The sequence below is a fragment of the Oenanthe melanoleuca genome, chromosome Z, assembly GCF_029582105.1.
Source record: "Oenanthe melanoleuca isolate GR-GAL-2019-014 chromosome Z, OMel1.0, whole genome shotgun sequence".
Classification (NCBI taxonomy): domain Eukaryota; kingdom Metazoa; phylum Chordata; class Aves; order Passeriformes; family Muscicapidae; genus Oenanthe; species Oenanthe melanoleuca.
The window spans coordinates 43551535-43570661 of record NC_079362.1 but is presented as its reverse complement, the minus strand read 5'-3'; the positions used below and the strand labels follow the sequence as shown (position 1 = coordinate 43570661).

Here is a 19127-nt window from a genome sequence, read left to right as displayed (position 1 = left end):
AGCTTTCATGCCCTTTATAAGGAGTAAATTCACCCAGCAGACAATATAGCAGCATCATATTTTGGAAGTAAACTGAAAAAGGCAGCAGCATTTTTCACAGGAAATGGTGCTGCATTTATCAAAAGTAAAATTCATAAACACAGATACATTCCATAGTTATTTCTGATCATAGAAATTAGCAGCTCTCTCAACACTGAACTTTATATTTCATGAAGTTAAGTAAGCCTCTTATATCAGGAGCACTGCAGATTATAGCAATAGTTAAAGCCTAGAAAAACTGTATTTCTATCAAAGTTCTCCTTGCTGAAGGGGTTAATATTGAGCAGTGCAGCTTCCCTCCAATATAAAAACTCAGAAAGGTACAGGACATCACTATGAGTTAGAAAATCCTGCGTCCTTTGTTGGCAATGTTCGATGCTGAACAACATTGTAATGGTCAGCACTTTCTGCACAGAATACGCTGCAATTACATAAAGTCCTTCTTGCACTTTGAATCTATCCAAAACCCATTAAGACCAACAATGCTGATATCCATCTACTGTGAGCAGAAAGCCAGTCCCATGCAGCTGTTCAGCTCTCTGCAGTGCACAATCCTGGCTGACATTTGAGAGTTGAAAGAACAGATCTTTCCGCTCTTGATGTCAAGATGCACTTTGCTATGTGGTCTTTCACAGACTGCCAGAAAGCGTTTCTTGGCCCACACTTTGGGAAACAGTGATGCAACAATCTCAGTCCCTGACAGCATCTGACAAAGCAGACACATTGGAACAGAAATGTCAACGTATTAGGAAATCAGGTAAATAAAGGCTCATTGACCAGAACCTGATAATTTTCTTTATTCTTCCCTTGCTCTAAGAGGCTTGGTGAGCAAATTGCAAACCAGCATTGGCCCTAGAAGAGGGCAGGGAGCAGGGACTGAGGCTTACCATCGGCCAATCTCCCCCACCCCATCCTCTACATTTAGAAAGAAGGTACTCATGTCTCAAAGGGGTGGTTGGCAAAGGGAACAGAGTAAATTTTAGGTTTTCCTTGGCAAATGGACACTGACATGTATGGCACAAAATTAGTGGATGAAGTAGCACAGACATAACAATGAAGTGTGGCATGAAATCTTTACTGCAATGGAAGGAATTTTGCTTTTTAAAAATACCCATTTCTCAATACTAATTTCCTACACTTACGCCTTATTCTTTCACCCTTACACTGATAGAACAAGATAATCGTTACAATGATGAATTTGACAATTCACTCATGATGTCAAAATAGGGTGATGGTCAGAACCACTGCAACAGGAAGAAACAGTTGATGCTCTGCATTTCATCAGTGAAATGCTACTGTCTTCTTTCTTCACACAGATATTGTAACACTGATTATTTTAATGGGATGACATCCAAGGACTCTCAGGGTCTAGGTTCTTCTTCACAAATGAATAAGGCAGGCATAGGATTTTACAACTGTGAGGAGATCTGAAACATTGTGAAATAAATTACTTGCTGAAATTCAACAAACAAGCCTGAAAGAGCCATGACTGCAAATTGATTTCCTTTTGTTAAGGACTGTATGTACACACCTCCTTACAGCAGGCTCTGTTCCCTCATTAAATTGTGAAATATTTGAAAACAACAATTACCATTTAATTGTGAAGAACAAACACCCAAAACCAGTTATAAGCAGATGGAACAAGAACAATGTAATCTGAATTTTCCTAATTAACCACTCCTTTTTCCATTGGAAGCTGGAGTTGCTGAATCCCAGCAAGGGTTTCCCTGCTATTTTAGGAGCTCTATGCAATTTAATTCATTTGTTGTAAATGTTCAATCATCCATATGGAAGACCAGAAATTTGATCAATTAAAGAATGGATTAAGTAGTTAACCAATATTGTAATTCTCTGAAAGTTAAAAGGATGCCTCATTTTATAAAAAAGATAATCCAGAAAAATCTGCTATGAATCATGTACATTAACAGTGTCTGTGGCTGCAGTGCCAATAACTTTTCTATAAATAACAGTAAGACTCACTTAATAGCTTATTTGCCTCAAGTACCTGTTTGGAACCATATGTAGTATCTACATACTAACCTGAATAGAAAGAGAGCAAATTAAATGTTCACAGACTAGATTAACAAATAAATGTAAGCATTTTCTTTTGCTTCGTGGCACAGAAAAACAGTAACTTTGAATTAACTCTATCTCAAAGGTGACCCTATGCTAAATGACATCAGGCTATCACCTTCATATAACCTCATGTAATTCCAGGTTTTAGAAAAGGCAGCACTGTGGTAATTACTCATGGTATTGCAATAAAAGCACAGGAAACAACTTTTCAGGTTTTACCAATCTATTGCTGCAGGTGATAACCCAGATTTTTGCCCAGTTCCAGGCCAGGAGAGGATTAAACATTAAAGATCCTATTGGTGGAGTATTGGTCCACAGCCAGCTGGACATGAGCCAGCAGTGCCCAGGTGGCCAAGAAGGCCAAGGGCATCCTGGCCTGTTCCAGCAACAGTGTGGCCAGCAGGGCCAGGACAGGGATTGTCCCCTGTACCCAGCACTGGGGAGGGCACCCCTCCAATCCTGTGCTCAGTTCTGGGGCTCTCAATTCAGGAAGGACACTGAGGGCATGTCCAGAGAAGGGGAACAGAGCCAGAGCAGGGTCTGGAGCACAAGTCCTGTGAGGAGTGGCTGAGGGAGCTGGGGTTGTTCAGCCTGGAGAAAAGGAGGCTCAGGAATGACCTTACTACTCACTACACTACCACCGCTAGCCTGAAAGGAGGGTGTAGCCAGGTGGGGGCCATTCTATTCTCCCAAATAGCAATGGATAGGCCAATAGGAAATGACCTCAAGTTGCACCAGGGTATTAAGAAAAATTTCTTCAGTGAAAGGGTGGTCAGACATTGGAACAGATTGCCCAGGAGAGTCTCCATCACCTCTGGAGATATTTGAAAACTGTGTAGATGTGGTTCTTAAGGACATGGTTTAGTGGTAGAGGTGACAATGTTAACAGCTGGACTCAGTAATCTTAAGTGTTTTTTCCAACCTCAATGACTCTATGACACTAAAAAAAATGCCCATTTTCAATAGTGATTACGTAAGTAACACAAGAGGAGACTGTATTCATAGGTCAGGCAGCACAGCTAAGCCAGATGAATCTGGGTTCTGCAATTGTCTGCATCTTGAGCTTCTCACTGGTAATTTTGAATGTAGATCAATTAAATCTGAAAATTAACCTTTGTATTTTTGCAGAGTAGTTTTCTATATGAAGAGTATGTAATCCACAGAGAAAAGTTTTCTTCCACTTGATCACTCACAAAAATGTGCCTGTATGTGTAACAAAATAGCTAATAGCTTTTCCTACCTTTCAGAAAGAAATCAACTGACTTTTCCCATGCCCACTCTTCCCCTTAAGAGACAGACCCCTTAAAAAGGATGAAAGCAGCAGTGGCTTCTAGCAGTGGTCTGGGAAAAGACAATTATGATCCCACCACTTAATAATTGCTTTGATATTTATCAATAATCCACATGACAGGACAGATCATGCTGTGAAACACTGCGTGCCCTTTTCCAGTTTGAGTCCAAGGGCACAGAAAGCTGATAAAGCCTGTTTCTCTTGCTACAAGTGCAAAAGAAATTGCTTTCTTTTTTTGCTAGGGATGATTTAATTCCAAGCTCAGGCTTGGAATCATACAGTGGCACATACAGATCAGAGAAGCAGCCAGATCTTAAATCTCAATGTCCTGACTTCTGGGCTTAATTTCACTTTCATCAAAATCAACAGGAAAACTTGTCATCAACTTCAAAGCCACCTTTCCTTGAGTTTAGTCCTTTACCTCACAAAAGAAGAAAACAAAATAATTATTGAAATTATAAAAATCTGCACATATAGGGTTTATTCAAGTTCCATTTGACTTTTTTCCCTACAATCCTTCCTAACATTTTTAAGGAAGGATGATTAAGTTAATGATGGGAAGAATTCTTATCAGAAAATTTACTAACATTTAAAGCTTTGGCAAAGTGGATATGCTTACCAAGATGCTTCAAAACCAGCATGATGCAAAATGAGAGCCTCATGTATGATCTCTGGTTTCTTTCCACCAAGCCTGACCACCTTTTTCTCAGATGCCACCATGTTCTTGCTTTGCTTCAAGACCATTTTGCCATCAATACACTGACCTTTTATTTTCTTGCATACAGTAATCCAATCAAGCAAGCAGAAAAAAAAACAAACTTTCCTACAGGACACTGTACAATGTTATATGAGGCTTGAAAAACACAGGTTTCTAAGACAATTAAATGAAAGAGAGAAACACATCTTAACCCTTAAATCCAAAGCTAAGGCATGAGTTTGCAATTCAGTCCAGCCTGTCATTAAGCCTATTGCAGTTATTTTAAGATGAGAGTCTGCATTTCTTCACACATGTCTATGTATGAGATTATAAATCAACATTTATTTCTCATGGCCCTAAAAAGAAGAGGCTGCATGTTTGGGTGGGTTTTTTTAATGTTAAATATATAAACACTATATTATATTCTAAATATGCTTAAGGTGTTTCTTGCAAGTACAAAATGGACACACAAAGTTATCCAAATAGTTCAGTAAGTAATTTCAATAATAATCTATCTGAAAATACTTATCTTTGAGACAGATAGATATTTGCAAATAATTACTAATATGTTTTAGTATTATAAGAGATAATTAAGGAATGGGTACAGAAACTTTTCTATTCCTTTGCTTAGAAGGACTTACACTTTATAGGCAACTTTAAATGAATGAAGTAATAAATTCTCACCCCAACTTACTGCAGTTTCTTACTGAAGTAACAAATTTTAGTGACTGTAATTAGAGATGTTGGCCTTTCACCTGAATAAGAAATGCCTTTTCTCTGTATGAAATGTCATGTAGTAAAGAATAGCACCATGGGCCATTCCCATGATAGAATCAAATCACAATTACCTCACTGTAAAGCAAGAAATCATCCCACTACAATGATGTAGACCTCCTGTTTCTATCTCTGTAGAGGTACAGGACAGGGACTCATTAATGTGATACATTAGATACAGTAAAATATGTCAATAGTTCAGAACATCATGTCCTCAGCCTCAGGCAGGAATTATTTGTTTGTTGCTTGGAAAGAGTCCATATTTAAGAAGAAAACAGAGACCTTTTTTTCTGAATAAGTACTCTGGAAATATCCTATGAGGAATGTGCTCCTCAAAAACCTTAAATATTTGAGTGAGTCTTTGGGAAAGGGTTACTAGGCAGAAGAGAGGTGAAATGGTGTAGGAAGCATGGAAATCCCCATCCTGGAGAACTGCAGCATTTCTGATTTACCTCCTATATGGCACACATGGCACCTTTCAGACTGACAGTGTGCACACAAGCACAAGTACATGTAGGTGTGCCAAACACACACAGAAATGGGAAATGGCAATGAGACAGACAAAAGGCTACAGAACCACTCCATCATAATGTGCAGAGCACAGTTCAGAGAGGCAGCAGGCAGTGATTTTCTTTCAGAAACAGAACAAAAAACTTACACCAATGTTCCTCAATGTAGTCCCAGGATCATTCTCTGAAGAATGAAATTCTTCAGAAAAGAAGAATTCTTCAGAAATTCTGCCACGGGTTTTGAGAGGAAACTCATGTATTCTGCCTGTGGCTTCTGGAAAGAAATTAGCACTGCTGTGTCTGCTTCCAAAAAACTCATTCAGAACTGGAAAACTTAATGGCCTTCCAGGATTTACAATGTAGAGAGTAAACACCAACCACTTCTTAACTCAAACTTTGTAGAGTATTTAGTCACATTAATTTCACTGCAGGATTGAAAAATCCAGCCAAGATGAAGACTTCAAACAGAATATGCTTCTACCCAGAAACATTCTAAATGAAAAGAAAGTGTATTACATAAATACAACTAATACTAAGAATAAAGCAGAAAACAGGAATATTAAAATAAATATATATGGTAACAAAATTAGCTGTAAGACAGCACGATACTTTCAAATTATTTTAGTTGACTTTAAAAATCTCTAAGTAACTAATAGTATGAATTATTTCGAAATACTCCTGGAACACAGAAATTTTTGGAGTTCTAAAATCCAGGGGCTTTCCACTCAAACACTTGATTGCCATAGATTTTAGTTAAATGATAACTTTGTAATTGTGCCTGGTAGCAATAGAAGAACTTTAATTAGTAATTTGATAAAAGCTTGCAGCACAGATTTAAAAAACAAACAAACAACAAAATTAACATCTAATTAATCCCAAAAGAGGTGCTCACCCTCCAATGTTACAAACTTCAGAATTCTCCCCTGGGCAAAAGTCTACATAACTAGACAGGTGTCAAATGATGCCCTGAAGGTCACCAAACAAAGGCTGTGACAGCAGACATGCCTTTTCCTCAGTGATCTATATCAGCTAGAGCTGTTTTACAGTGATGTGGGAGGGTGAAGAGTTTACAGTAGCTGGTTATGCAATAAATGTCACTGGTATTACTGGTGACTTCAGACTAGACTCACAGCATTAAGCAGCTAAGAGGTGATAAAGCAGGATTAATTCCTGAGGAAAATTTTTGATTAATTTGTCAGCATAGTTTGTAGTACAAATTTCCTGTTATCTTTATTGTTCCTCATACAGGAAAATATTTTGCACCAATCTATTATTCCCTTAAAAACAGGGCTTCATAGCAATTTTAATATCATTGCATAGACACACCTTTAAGCCTGTTTTCACACACTCACCTTAAAGAAAGTCATCCAAGATCACAGCTATTTATGGCTGTTCATGTAAATCACAATATGGATGACAATGGAATGGAAATGGAATAGAGCAAAACACAGTAACTTAGCAGCAATTGTTCTTTGAGCTGTGCTGATGAAATTGTACCTGACAGGGACAGTAAAATCACCCAAAGTGAGTGAGTGTTTAAGGCAGGGCAGTAGTTATACTGCTAGATAAAGCAGCATGAGCTCTGAACCCTCCACCTGCTGTAGAAACAAATACATGATCAACACACTGAATTCTCATTGCCCTCCCCAGCCCTGAGGTCCACTTCTGTTACCAGCAAGGCAGTGGCTGTTTTTCCAACATAGCATTTTTTTTTTTTCATTTCCTTTTTTCAGATTGGAACCCAGGTAAATTATCAAACCACCAATGACAGCAAATAACTAATTTCCTCAAAGAAAAGGGTATTGCCTGCAAAATACACAAAATGTGGTAATGTACTACAATATATATTCTGTCAGATGCAATTTGTGGGCCAAAACCATGCCCCAAGTCTGCTCTAACTTAGGATTTGCAGTTTGCTTGTGAAACTGACCTGCTCTTAACAATACAATTACAAGGATTTCAAACACACAAATGTACAGTAACACCAAACTACATCCAAACCATCTGACCTGACTGTTTTCCCCAAAAGCAAAACAGAACATCAACAGTACTGTTTTGACTTAGGTCCTGTAACATAAAAAATGCTGCCTTCTACCAGATATATCATTGATGACACTTGTGAAGATCTATTGCAAGATCATATAGAGAAATAAGCTACTTCTTTAAATCACCTCTTGGACATCTATGTTTAATAAATAATCAGCAGCTCAAGGACAGCTTGGGTGAGCAGGAAAACACTGATGGTATGCTAACTGTACACAAAATTGTATACATGACAAATCACATTCTTCTTATCAGGTACTGTGAATTGCATTTATCTTTTTCCCACTATGAGTTTCTTTCCAATGAGGAAAGAAACTGATTTCACACAGTTATCTAAGCACCTAGTCTAGGGGCGGCCAGATATTATTGCATTACTTCAGTAGGAAAATTAAAAATAGTTAAAAAATACGTGCCTATCTCAGAACAATACAGTGTCAGGATCATTGTATAAGGCACTCTGCTTGAGAGATCAATTTCCCAGCATTTTGAAATGCACAGCTAAGTATTATTCAGGTATTTGGTTTGCACTGATAAAGGAAGATAGTGACTTTCAGGAGTATTTAATAAGCGGTTTTGAATTTAAAAAAGAAAAAAAAAAGTCACAAAACTAGTCACCTTTCTTTTTCTAAGCCACCTGTATCTCATGATACATACCTGTGCATGATAAATTTAATACAATTACCCAGTATTTGGTCTATCTTGTCATTGTAGGTTCAAAAAATCTTGTCAGTGCCAAGAAAACATTTGAATCTCTGGTTTGTGCCAATAGCACACTTACTGCTGCAAAGAATAATGAAAGCAGCCATTAGGTTAAATAGTAAGAAGAGGTGTTTAAATAAAAGCTGGCTGAAAAACAACAGAACATGGCTGATCTAGGTTAAGGTGGAAGAAACACCATTTATTCTGCAGAGTTATTAATGTCACCCTCGTCATCGTTTGCAGTTTAGACAAAACTTGGTCTGGGCAGAAATAAGGAAGAAATAAGGAAGTCTTATTCTTTTGAAGTTCATTTTATAAGCAGAAAAAAAAAAAAAGGTTGCTATATAGAATGTCTTAAGAGTTACAGGTTTTACAGCTGTTCATTTACACTCATTTCCAATACATCTTCCCATCTGTTCTATATGTCATGTATAAAACACTTTTAATACTCATTCATCCCACACAGATTTTTTTTTTAAGAGAAGCACGAGCACATACCTTATTTTTAAGAATTTTCCTGATCTCCACTTCTATATAATTTTTGTTGCAGTGCTCTATTTGTTGTGAGCACACTGTCCATTACACACTAAAAAATTCAAATTGGTTATAATCTTCTTCCATAGTTACAAAAGCAAAATCCATTAATTTTTGGGGGAAAAGAAATCAGAGGAGAAAAGGAGAAAGGAGAAAATAGAGTCTGTTTTCTCACCTCTGCAGCTGGCAGTGGAGAACTGAGTCCTGCTAATAAAACCAACAAAACCTCAGATCATTAGCAGGAAAAAGGCACTTCATCAAACCTAATTTTTTGGCCTGTGGCCCTGGCAGTACTGGCTGCCTGGGGAATGTCACCACTCAGAAAGGCCAAGGTCACTCTGAAGTCAGCAGTGCTCAGAGCATCACACACTCCAAATGTGGCACCCTCAACACTGTAACAAGCACTGCCCTAGGGCAGCCTCCACTACCCACATCCCACATCCACAGCCTGAAATGTACATTGTGGAGTGGTCACTATTGCCTTCTAAAACAAGACCAGGAAAGTAGGGCAGTCAGCTGTGCCTTGCCACTCAAAACTTCTACATGATGAGTGTGGCACCAAATAAAAATGAGCCGTGAATGTGGGAGATCTGTCTGTAATTTCATAGAAGTGGAGCACTCTCATCCTCAAATTCTGAAGACCTTGTAAAAGCCTTTGGATTTTGTTAAACATTTATCTGAGAGGTAAACCTGAAGAACTATCTTGGGGGAAAAGGTAGAGGAATATGGCTCAGATGGAAGAGTAGTACCATACTGCTGGACCCATGTCTGGCATTTCTGAACCAGCCTCTAAGCCAAAAAAAGATCTCTGAACCTCTTTTTGATTTTAAAGTAAAGCTCCTCCAGACATCAAGCACTCCAAAGCTGGCTGATATTTTGAGGTCTGATATACCAATTTGGGGTGAAATTCCACCTACAGTCTCCCGTAGCTCTCACATTCTGTGGAGGATCTGGACCAAAGTATGCAAAACTGAGATGACAGAGGGGAAAAATATGTACAAAGTCCCCAGTTTCCCTCTCTTTGTACAGCTTCTGGTACAACAAATTTAACCGTGTCTTGACACAGCATGGTGAACATTTGCCAACACAGCTTGGTTTTGCACAGCCTCTAAGATGTATCAGTTGACTTCTCTTTAATTACATATGCTTTTTATTTTTAAATATATTGACGGATATTTTGTTGCCCTGCTATTAATCAATGCTAGTTTATTCTAGACTTCTTTTTCCCATCGTAATTAACAAGGGCAGCATCTTAGTGGATGGCCGTGTGTTAAGAGCATTTAATCCACACAGCATTTGCACACTGTCACTTTTTCCTCTTTACCAAAAAAACCAGAGACTCCAGCGGTGAAAATTATAATCATTGCTTCATAGTCAATAAATTACTGAGAAGTGCTAAAAGAAACTGAGATTAGTACCCATTTCACTGTACAAATGGTTCCATATATAAAGTACCAGCCTATGGTTATGTCAGTTAATAGCCCTAAATTGAACAACAATGCTAAAAATCTCAAGGCAAACTAACTCATAGTTACTGCTACTGGAGTACCATTAAATTAACACAGAAGAAGATTTAAAGTTTTTTGAGAGAATAAAAGCAGATAAACATGGCACAAAACCAGATATTTCTCTAAAGAAAAGATGGTTCAATGTCAGTGCTGAGGCTTCCGTTTCAAACAGGTACTTAAAACAATGCCACTGTCTTGCAAGATATGGATACTCATAGCTCTGCATTCACACATATTCTTGCACAAGTAGACCAGCTGAGAAATGTCTCCAGAATAAAAGAAGTCAAATCTTCCTAAGAACTGTTAAACACTATGAACTATACTACGAAAACTATGAAAAAAAGTATTTTCTTGGTACTGAGAGAAGAAAGGTTATTCTATAGATAGAGTTACAGTTACTGGATCTGTGGATTCAAAATTAAGAAGCCATTAAAAAAGGAAATTTCAGTTTTTCCTGTGTGCGTGCAGATAATTTTGTTTTACCTTGAACACATATTAGATCAGACATTATAACAGTGAATGTGCATGTGCAGTGCTAATACAACCACGAAGCAGAGAAGTACCTAAAATACTGCTGCTTTCCTTTAGAATGCAAATACTGCCATTAAGTATACTGTGGCAACAGTTGAGATCAATGTGGATCTTAAAATACCACACACAAGCTATTCAAGTTTCTTAAGACAACAAAATTGGCAATAAAATAATAACTATGCTGTGTTGGTAAAAATAGCTCATTTTCCAAACGCAGTTCTCTGTAAATGTAGAAAAACTGCAACTGTCTATGCCATTGTATATACCATAAGCTATTTATCTAAAATAGTACTGTCAGTAAAACAGATGTCACTGCACAATATCTCTGCACCACCCACATTCTGCTCTCCTAGTTGCCAAACAGAACAGTTTTGAATTATTTACTGAACAATCAGATTCAAGCGTTTCTGCAATGATCTCCATGCTACATCAAAAGAATAAAAAGTACTTAGCACTGAAATATAGTTCCACATGATGTTTTAATGTGACTTAATACATTCAACATATCTTCACCAACACAAAGAAGAAGAGACTGAAATCTTAGCAAAGTTTTAAAAAGTCATATTTTTAAGAAGTTTTCCCATCAGCCTTTTCTATTTTCTTCTTCCTATTATAATCAGTAGCAGGCTTATGTTTTTAAATATCTTCATTTGGCTGAGGAAGATACCAAATTAATACCAAACTCTCCACCTCAGTCCTAAAAATGATCTGTTCTTTGTAGGATAGCTACATAAAAGCTAAAAGTCATGCCACAGAGTAAGTTAGGCTGGAAGGGGCTTTGGGGATATCCAGTGGTGGGATGGCACTTGCTACTGTAGGGCTGACTCAGTGTGACCTTTAGGGACCCACCTTGATCCACATGCACCATATGCCATCCTACACTGTAGAACTTGGCCATCTGGTTTTTATCTTGTCTTTTCATGCTGCCTTGCTTTCTCATCTATCTTCCTTCCTTTTATCCTTTTCACAGTGATCTCTGGAGTTCATCAGCATCAGGCCATCAGGCTCCCTAAGGGGTGGTGCAAAGCACAGAACTATCCACAGCTCAAGCAGAACCTTGCCAATGAACCCTACGGACTCCAAATGCAAAAAGCTGCAAGTCTGTTCTCAACAGTGCCACAAAACTGTTCTGAAAATTAAAGTTACCAGATTTTCTCAGCATGGACACTTTAATAATCCAGACTGTATATGTTTGAAAGCATGTGAAGGAATATAGTGAGCTCAATGAAATTCATAGAGTACTCTGCCTGCATTTACATTTGTACAAGTTACTAACACAGTAAAGAAAATAAGATCTGAAGTTCTAACATTCACAGTTTTCTAGTACAAAAAAGTGTGCTTTAATTTTTTAGAATGGGGATAGTAACCTAAAACTCATCTACAGAGATACCCATCCATTCCAGTAACCTGATGAATACACCTAGAGAAAGAGAGTGCTAGAAAAAAGATCAGTTCATACCTAAGGCCTTTCCTCATGGGAAATACTGTCCTTGAGAATGTAAAACTTTCTTTACCCTCTTAAGGCAACTGAATATAAAAGCATTGAAATTAACATAAAACACATTTTAGTATCTCAAGATCAGTTTTTTACTCTTTGATACTTGTTTGCTAATAAGCCACCTAACCCTTCACTATCCAGCTTTATGATGCCTTATTTAGACTTCTCAAATTTGTTGAGCTGCTTTCAGATTACAACAGTCTTAAAGATAAATACAACACATGCATTTTTTTAGCAGAATACTTGCCAGTGTGACAGCAGCAGAATCAGCAACAGATAGGCAGAGGAAATTTTGATTATAGGAAAGAGAATTTTCACTATTCTCCTGAAATTAAAATATTTCAAGAGACTTTAACACACCCAGTTCCAGATAGCTGACTATTAATTTTCTGCCTCAGTGGGGGAAGAGAGAGAGCAAAAGAGTTTCCATCAGAAACAACTGAGATTGCAAATTCTGTGTTCGGTGTACTAATTCAATGCATACAATTGTACATACATGCTCTTGATGAGTGGAAGCAATCTAGGCTAACAGCTAACATAGAAATGAAATATTTTTTGCCACCAAAAGCCAAAACTGTCACTTCTGTGATACTTATAACCCTCAGTGTTTAGGAAATAAATATTCATGTGCATCCTGTTCACTATGAGGCACCAGATCTGGGACTATAAAAGCCTTTTATCCTTTGCTTTAGACATAACTTCAAGCTGAAAGTCCTAGTTATCAGGCTTAGGACTACACATAATAGTTTTTCTTTTTTCTTTTTCCCGTTTTTTTTTTTTTTTTTTCTTTTTTTAATTTAAAAAGCAAGACAACCAATTATCTAATTATAGCAAATGAATTAAGAGAAAACTTCACTGAGATTTTATCCAACAAACATAATCTGTGAAATCCTTGCTATAAGAAAATAATTTCATTCATCCTGCTTAATGCTGTTCAGCTGAAGAATAATATAATTCATAATGCCTTATAATTTCAAGGCATCAGTGAAATATTCAAAAAGATGTCTTTACAGCATGGCTCACAGAGTAGAAACATGGCCTGACACCTTGAGAAGCTATTTTCCCTAGGAAGCACAAAATATGTATTAGCTAAATTGCAACAAAATTAGAGCATCTTCCATCGTTCTTCACTCCTCAATGATTTATGAATACATTATTTTATCATTCTAATTAAATTCAAGTTAATTCTGGAAAAATATATTTATGAAACGTATGATGCAAGGCTTGTGACTTTAGGAAAAGTAGCCTTTTTTTTATTTTTATTTTCACCCCTATCTGAAACCTGTGAACCTGTATTATAAACAAACACTAAGTAATTAAAATGTCAAATAATAAATCAGTGGTCCTAAAGGTATCCTTTTAAAATCAAGTCCATCTAGAGTACTTCAAATATAAATAATGTTCAATGTGGCTCGCATATGATTTATTCTTCTGTTCAGCTGAAAATAATTAAACACTTTGATATACATCTACTCTCCCTTACCTTGTAGCCTGCCTGGACAACACAAGGCTTTTCACATTGATAAATGCTTCAGACCAGTTACAGATTTATATTTTCTGTTCAGTTTTGGACAGATGAAGTCTGTTTCATATACCACAGTCTTTCTATCTACATATTATTAGCACTAACTGTCAAAGGACTTAGAGTGCACTATGAACTCTTAGATTATTTAGAAACCAACTAATGTAGTTAAAGAAACCCTTTGCTAATAGAGGCAAGTATTTTTTTGGTGTTGACCTTTCTTTTCACTAACGTATAAAATCCCAATTACACATTTTGAGAAAGACTAAGATAAGCATGCTGATTTTGAGAAAAAAAAAAAAAAAAAAAAAAGAGAAAAGATAAAGTTACAAGTAAGTGTACAGCTGTTAAACCCCATCAGACAATAAAACAAAAAAAAAAACAAAAAACAAAAAACAAAAAAAAAAAAAAGAGACTTTTTTTGGGTTTAATTTTGGTGGTTTGTGGCTTGCCCTAGAAGTGAATCTGTCTGTCAACTTTTAAAATATCCAGCTCTGCTGTGTCTCTATCCTCCTGTTAACGTGCTGTGCACTTACATTGGTGGATTGTGTCTCTTTTGAACCATTTCATATAGGACTGCTAAATAAAAGAAACTGAACAGTGAGCAGCTAGTTCCCTGATAATCTGAATAATTACTGCATAATAAAACCTTATCTGATGAATATATCCAGAGTTATATAAAAGCAGACATTCCAACATATTGCTACCTGCCTAAGTATTAACCAACTCAGCTTCATAGGTCCCTTAAATATTGCTTGCTTTAAGAAGAAGCTATTTAAAAGATTATAATAATTGCTGAAGACCCAACCAAGCCCTCTGTGCATAAATTTCATTATCTACTTGTGGACAAAAATCAGTTTGCATAGTTGCAAATAGCATATGGAAACCATCCTCCTTAAACAGAAAACCTACTACTTTTGCCATTGTGGTCACTCTTTTCATGAGTTTTTTTCAGATAACTGCCACTAATTAAAAAGGAAGTTAATGTTGTATTATTAGCACTGGGTAGATGAAAAACTAGATGGTGTATGAAAATACCTTTGTATAATTTTGTTCTGAATTATTTGCACCTTCTCTGAGGAAGAAAGTGCATTAAAAGTCTATAGAAAGCCAAATTTTGTCACAAGATCCTCCCCAGTTATTGTCACTGCTTAATCCAAAAGCTTAGGGAAAAAATAGCTCAGACCTCATCAATGTGCCAAAATGCTGAGTAAAGGTTTATGTCTTTTTGCTGGCATTTTCTTTCTTGCTTTCTGTGAGATCAGGATTATTCTGGAGTTAAAAGCTATTGATTTACTAGAAGGCTATTTGTTTTTTTATTTTCAGTAATATCAGTTTGATTAAACAAAAAGACATTTGACCAAAACATGGAACTTTTCTATATCGCTTACTGGACTATATTAGAAGCCTTATGCTATAGAAGGACTCAGCACTTATAAGGACATTAGTACATATATAATTCAACTAAAAATTGACCAACCTTCCCTTCAGCATCTGTTGTTACCTTCTCAACCTTGTTCCTGTTTAAAAATTTCTTCACCAATTCTTCTACTTGGACATTGAACTTCATAAATGTCACATAGGAAAAATATGCTGTCAGGAGTGTTACGCTTTCCCACCACATTATGAAGTTATCCAGAAAAAAGATGATTAGCAAGATCAAGTCAATGATGTAAAAGGACATATCTCGAAAGAGTGGCCACCAAGTAAGGTTCAAGATCTCTTTAGAAAATAAAGCACACATTCCAATAACAAATAGGATATTGAACACGGCAGATCCCACTATGGTACCAATGCCAACGTTGCTGTGGGATATAAACACTCCTATCAAAGAAGTGAAGAGTTCTGGGGCTGATCCACCAGCAGCCATGAAGGTTGCCCCTGCCACATCCTCAGAAATGGCCAGTTTTTCAGTGATGACAGTCAAGGAAGGAACAAAGAACTCATCACAGACTATGGCTAAGGCTATGAACATGTAAATCATTCCAATTATATGGAGGATCACTGCTCCCTGTCTTCTCTCCTCAAGAGAGAAAAGGTCCTCGGGGTACTCTCCCTTCGCATGATCATCTGTTTCATTGTCGTGCCCAGCTTCGTGTTTCATAGCAGCATGTGGATCTGGAGTGCCGTTTTCATTCTGTTCTGTGAAATCCAAGAGAGTTCTTTGGTGCCCATGCACCAGCTTTTGGCTACCTAGGCTGCTGGCCAGCGCCATGCTACGTGGTTCCATCTCGAAAAAGGCACTCATTGAAAGCGAGAAAGTACTAATGGCCACTACACTGACAAGGAGCCCTACAATCCGTATCAGTCTCAGTTTTTTCCTGACATTCTGGTGCCACCTGCAACCAAACAGCGGTTCTGCCAAACACCACTCCTCCAAGACACCAAAAACAGTTTTTTTCTGAAGAGCCATTTTGAGTTCTCTGCAAGATGATGAGGGAGTCAGACGGACTGTTCCTTCATACTTTTCTCCAGCTTTAAAGTTAGAAGTGCTGCAAGAGTCTTCCCAGAATCAAGTACTTTTACTCTTCATAGGATGTATTTTCTTCATTCATCTTAAAAGGACAAACATATTATTGATATTAGTGAAACAGGAAGTGATTAGAAACTTATGAAAGCATTTTACAGACCGGGTTACATTTAAAATTTGAAGCAGAATATGTAACATAAAGCTCTATCACATCCCACCAGCCACAGCAATTATATGTTTTTTTTAAGCAGTAACCCCGTGGACAACAATTTACCAATACTCATTTTATGGCTCTCGCATGCCTCTGAGCCACTGCTCTCTTCAGTTGTTGACAAAGGAGAAAAAAAAAACAAAACAAACAAAAACAAAGACCTAGTGGAAGGTAAAAACTGTCCTCAGATGTTGTAGAAAAATGAAGAACCTATTATTTTAATGGATATACCAAAGATTATTACCTGCTGTAATTACTTTCCACTATGAACATGAAATGTCCAAATCCCAAATGCAGGGGCAATAGTGCCAGAAAAAGCAATCAAAGTGCTAACAAGCATCTCATCAGACCTTTAGACAGCTGAGGCAGCATTAATTGAACTGTTATGTGTGCACAAAGCAATAGTCATCGATGTGTAAGTAGAACACTCTGATGCTGGAACAGGATTGAAATGGAAGTTCCTTTAGGTCCTTTCTTTAGGACTAAGGTTTACAGAGAGACTTGGCTTGCTTCTGATCAAACTTAGGACACTGTCTTGGACGAGTCAAGACAAAACATTCAGTCATCCCTCATTTTGCTTTATATCATGCATTCAGCAATAAATGTGGGATGTAAGAAAACCTATGTGGCACCTTTTAAAAGTGTCCCTCTTACCAACACTTCAGAAAATTGTTTAAATTTACAGAAGAGTTGATCCTGAAACAAATGAAATGGTAAGGAATTATGCAAGAATGACTATTCATACATGCCAGAGATGAGCGTTCTTGAATAACCACTTCTAACATAAGAAAAAACCTCTAGATAAGAACAGGTGTTTTGGTTAAGGAATTAGAAGGATATGTGTAATGTAGAAGTTAGCTACATATACATCTTGCACAGTAAGTATTGTATTTTATAAGAAACAAAATACATTATACAGTCTCAATAAAACTGCATGTTAGTCTTTACAATTACTGCCCAAAAATACTTTGTTACATCTCGTACTCAAGTCATTTGTAGCAGTAGCAGAATTCTGAACATTCTATCAATCAGCAGAATTACTGATTTTGTATCCTCAAATACAGGATTATAGCTTTTACATGCAGTTATTTCCCTATAAGTTCTTAAGTCATTCGCAGTTTCTCCTGATTTTTTCAAACAGTTTCCACGCTAAGACGTCATAGAGACATACTTCATCCGCAAGACGCAGCAGCACAGCAGAGATACTTGCTTTCCGCCTCAGAGTTAACACTCGACGGACTGCCACAGCAACATTAAGCAGTAAGGACACCGGAACGGCCCCGCCAGCGCTGCCGAGCGCCGCCGGCGGAGACGGGCCGGTGCCGGCGCTCCCGGGGCCGCCCGGCGAGCGGGATGCGGAGCAGCGCCCGCTGTCCCTGCGCTGCCCGGGATCGCTCGGCAGCGCTCGGCCGGACCGCTCCCGGCACGGCGGACCCCGGCCCCGCCGCCCCGCCTTCCTCCCCGTCCCCCCGCGGAGATGCCGCAGAGCCTCGCCTAACTCAGCCCAAGTTCGCACCGCTCCGCCGCGCTCCGCTCCGCGCCGCACAAACTTTTTCCACCTCGGAAAGGGGAGCGGCTCCAGCCGCCAGCGCGGAGAGCCGCGGAGGCACCGGCGGCGGGCTGGGGGCAGCGGTCACCCCTGGGCAGCAGGTACCGCCCATGGAGGCGGGAATTCGCCGATGGGAGTCCCCGCACCGCCGCAGCCCAACCCCCGCCCGCGCTCCCGGCCGCGCTCACCCGGAGCTGCGCCGCGCCGCGCTGCGCTGCGGGCCGGCCGCGGGCGCCCGGCAGCACGGGCAGCAAGGAGCGGGATGGGGACGGGGACGGGGACAGGGAAGGGACGGGCACGGCGGCCCGGCTGAGCCCCGCTCGGTCGGCTGCGGCGGGCGGCGGTGCGGACCCGCCCCTGCAGGCGGGGCCGCCGTGCCCGCCCCGCCCGCCGCGCTCCCGCGGGACCGGGGTCGCCGGCCGAGCCGCGGGGGCGACCGATTGGTTTTTTTCTAATTTCCCCCCTTCATCCTGGGTTAGCTGGCGCGGTTTAAGCGAGGTGAAATTCAGCGCTTCTAGCAAAGGTAATAAGCCTCGAAGAGCGGGGTTATTTCAAAGAGGTGAGGCCTTCTGATCAAAATATCCTTTGTGACACACGAAGGGAAATGAGGAAATGAAAGAGAAGGACGATTCGTTTTGGTTTTGATTTAAGGAAGACGACATGACCACGATTAAATTATTCTTCGTGATTAATTTACTGCTGAACAGAAATTTCTTCTAACTGCATTTCAAAGTTGCCAAAGAGAACAATAAAGATGCACTGAACACACGAGAAAACAGGAGAAATCCTTAGCCAGAGCTGCCCCCTTCTATTTTGATCTTCTGCTTCCAAAACTAGTATTTTCCCAGTAAGCTGTGCTTCATTAAGCAATTGCTTCAAAATTCACAAACATTGAAACAGCTACAATGCAGCTCTGCCATAGTTAATTTCCTCTGACGTATGCCAGAGAAGTGTTAGAGTACACAGGTGATGCTCTTTTGAAATACCAGTTGCACTTCACCCTTACGCCATTGTTAAAAAAACCTACATGGTAATCCACGGATAAACCAAAGTAATCCAGTGTAGGCAGGCCAACACCCCAGGAAGACCCTGATTGGCTCAGGGAAGTTTAAGAAGAACTTCATCTGGAAGTCCTTGAAAAATGCAGAGTCCAGACAAGAGCAAGGATATTTGGAT

General features: G+C 38.9%; 1 protein-coding gene across 9 annotated transcripts in view; it reads right to left on the bottom strand.

Moving 5' to 3' along the window:
• The window catches only part of SLC24A2 (solute carrier family 24 member 2), a 111526-nt gene extending 93210 nt beyond the window's left edge, over positions 1-18316 (bottom strand). The window contains exons 1-2 of one of the 9 annotated variants that reach the window (XM_056514492.1): positions 18140-18316; positions 15202-16276 (exon numbers count right to left, since the gene is read on the bottom strand). In XM_056514492.1, coding sequence (XP_056370467.1) covers positions 15202-16134 — 933 coding nt within the window. In that variant the 5' untranslated portion in view covers positions 16135-16276; positions 18140-18316. Of the gene's footprint in view, positions 1-15201; positions 16277-17901; positions 18070-18139 lie in introns of those variants that run through there. The other 8 variants (XM_056514497.1, XM_056514489.1, XM_056514494.1 and 5 more) reach the window with 8 other exon arrangements.
• Positions 18317-19127: the final 811 nt, after the last annotated feature.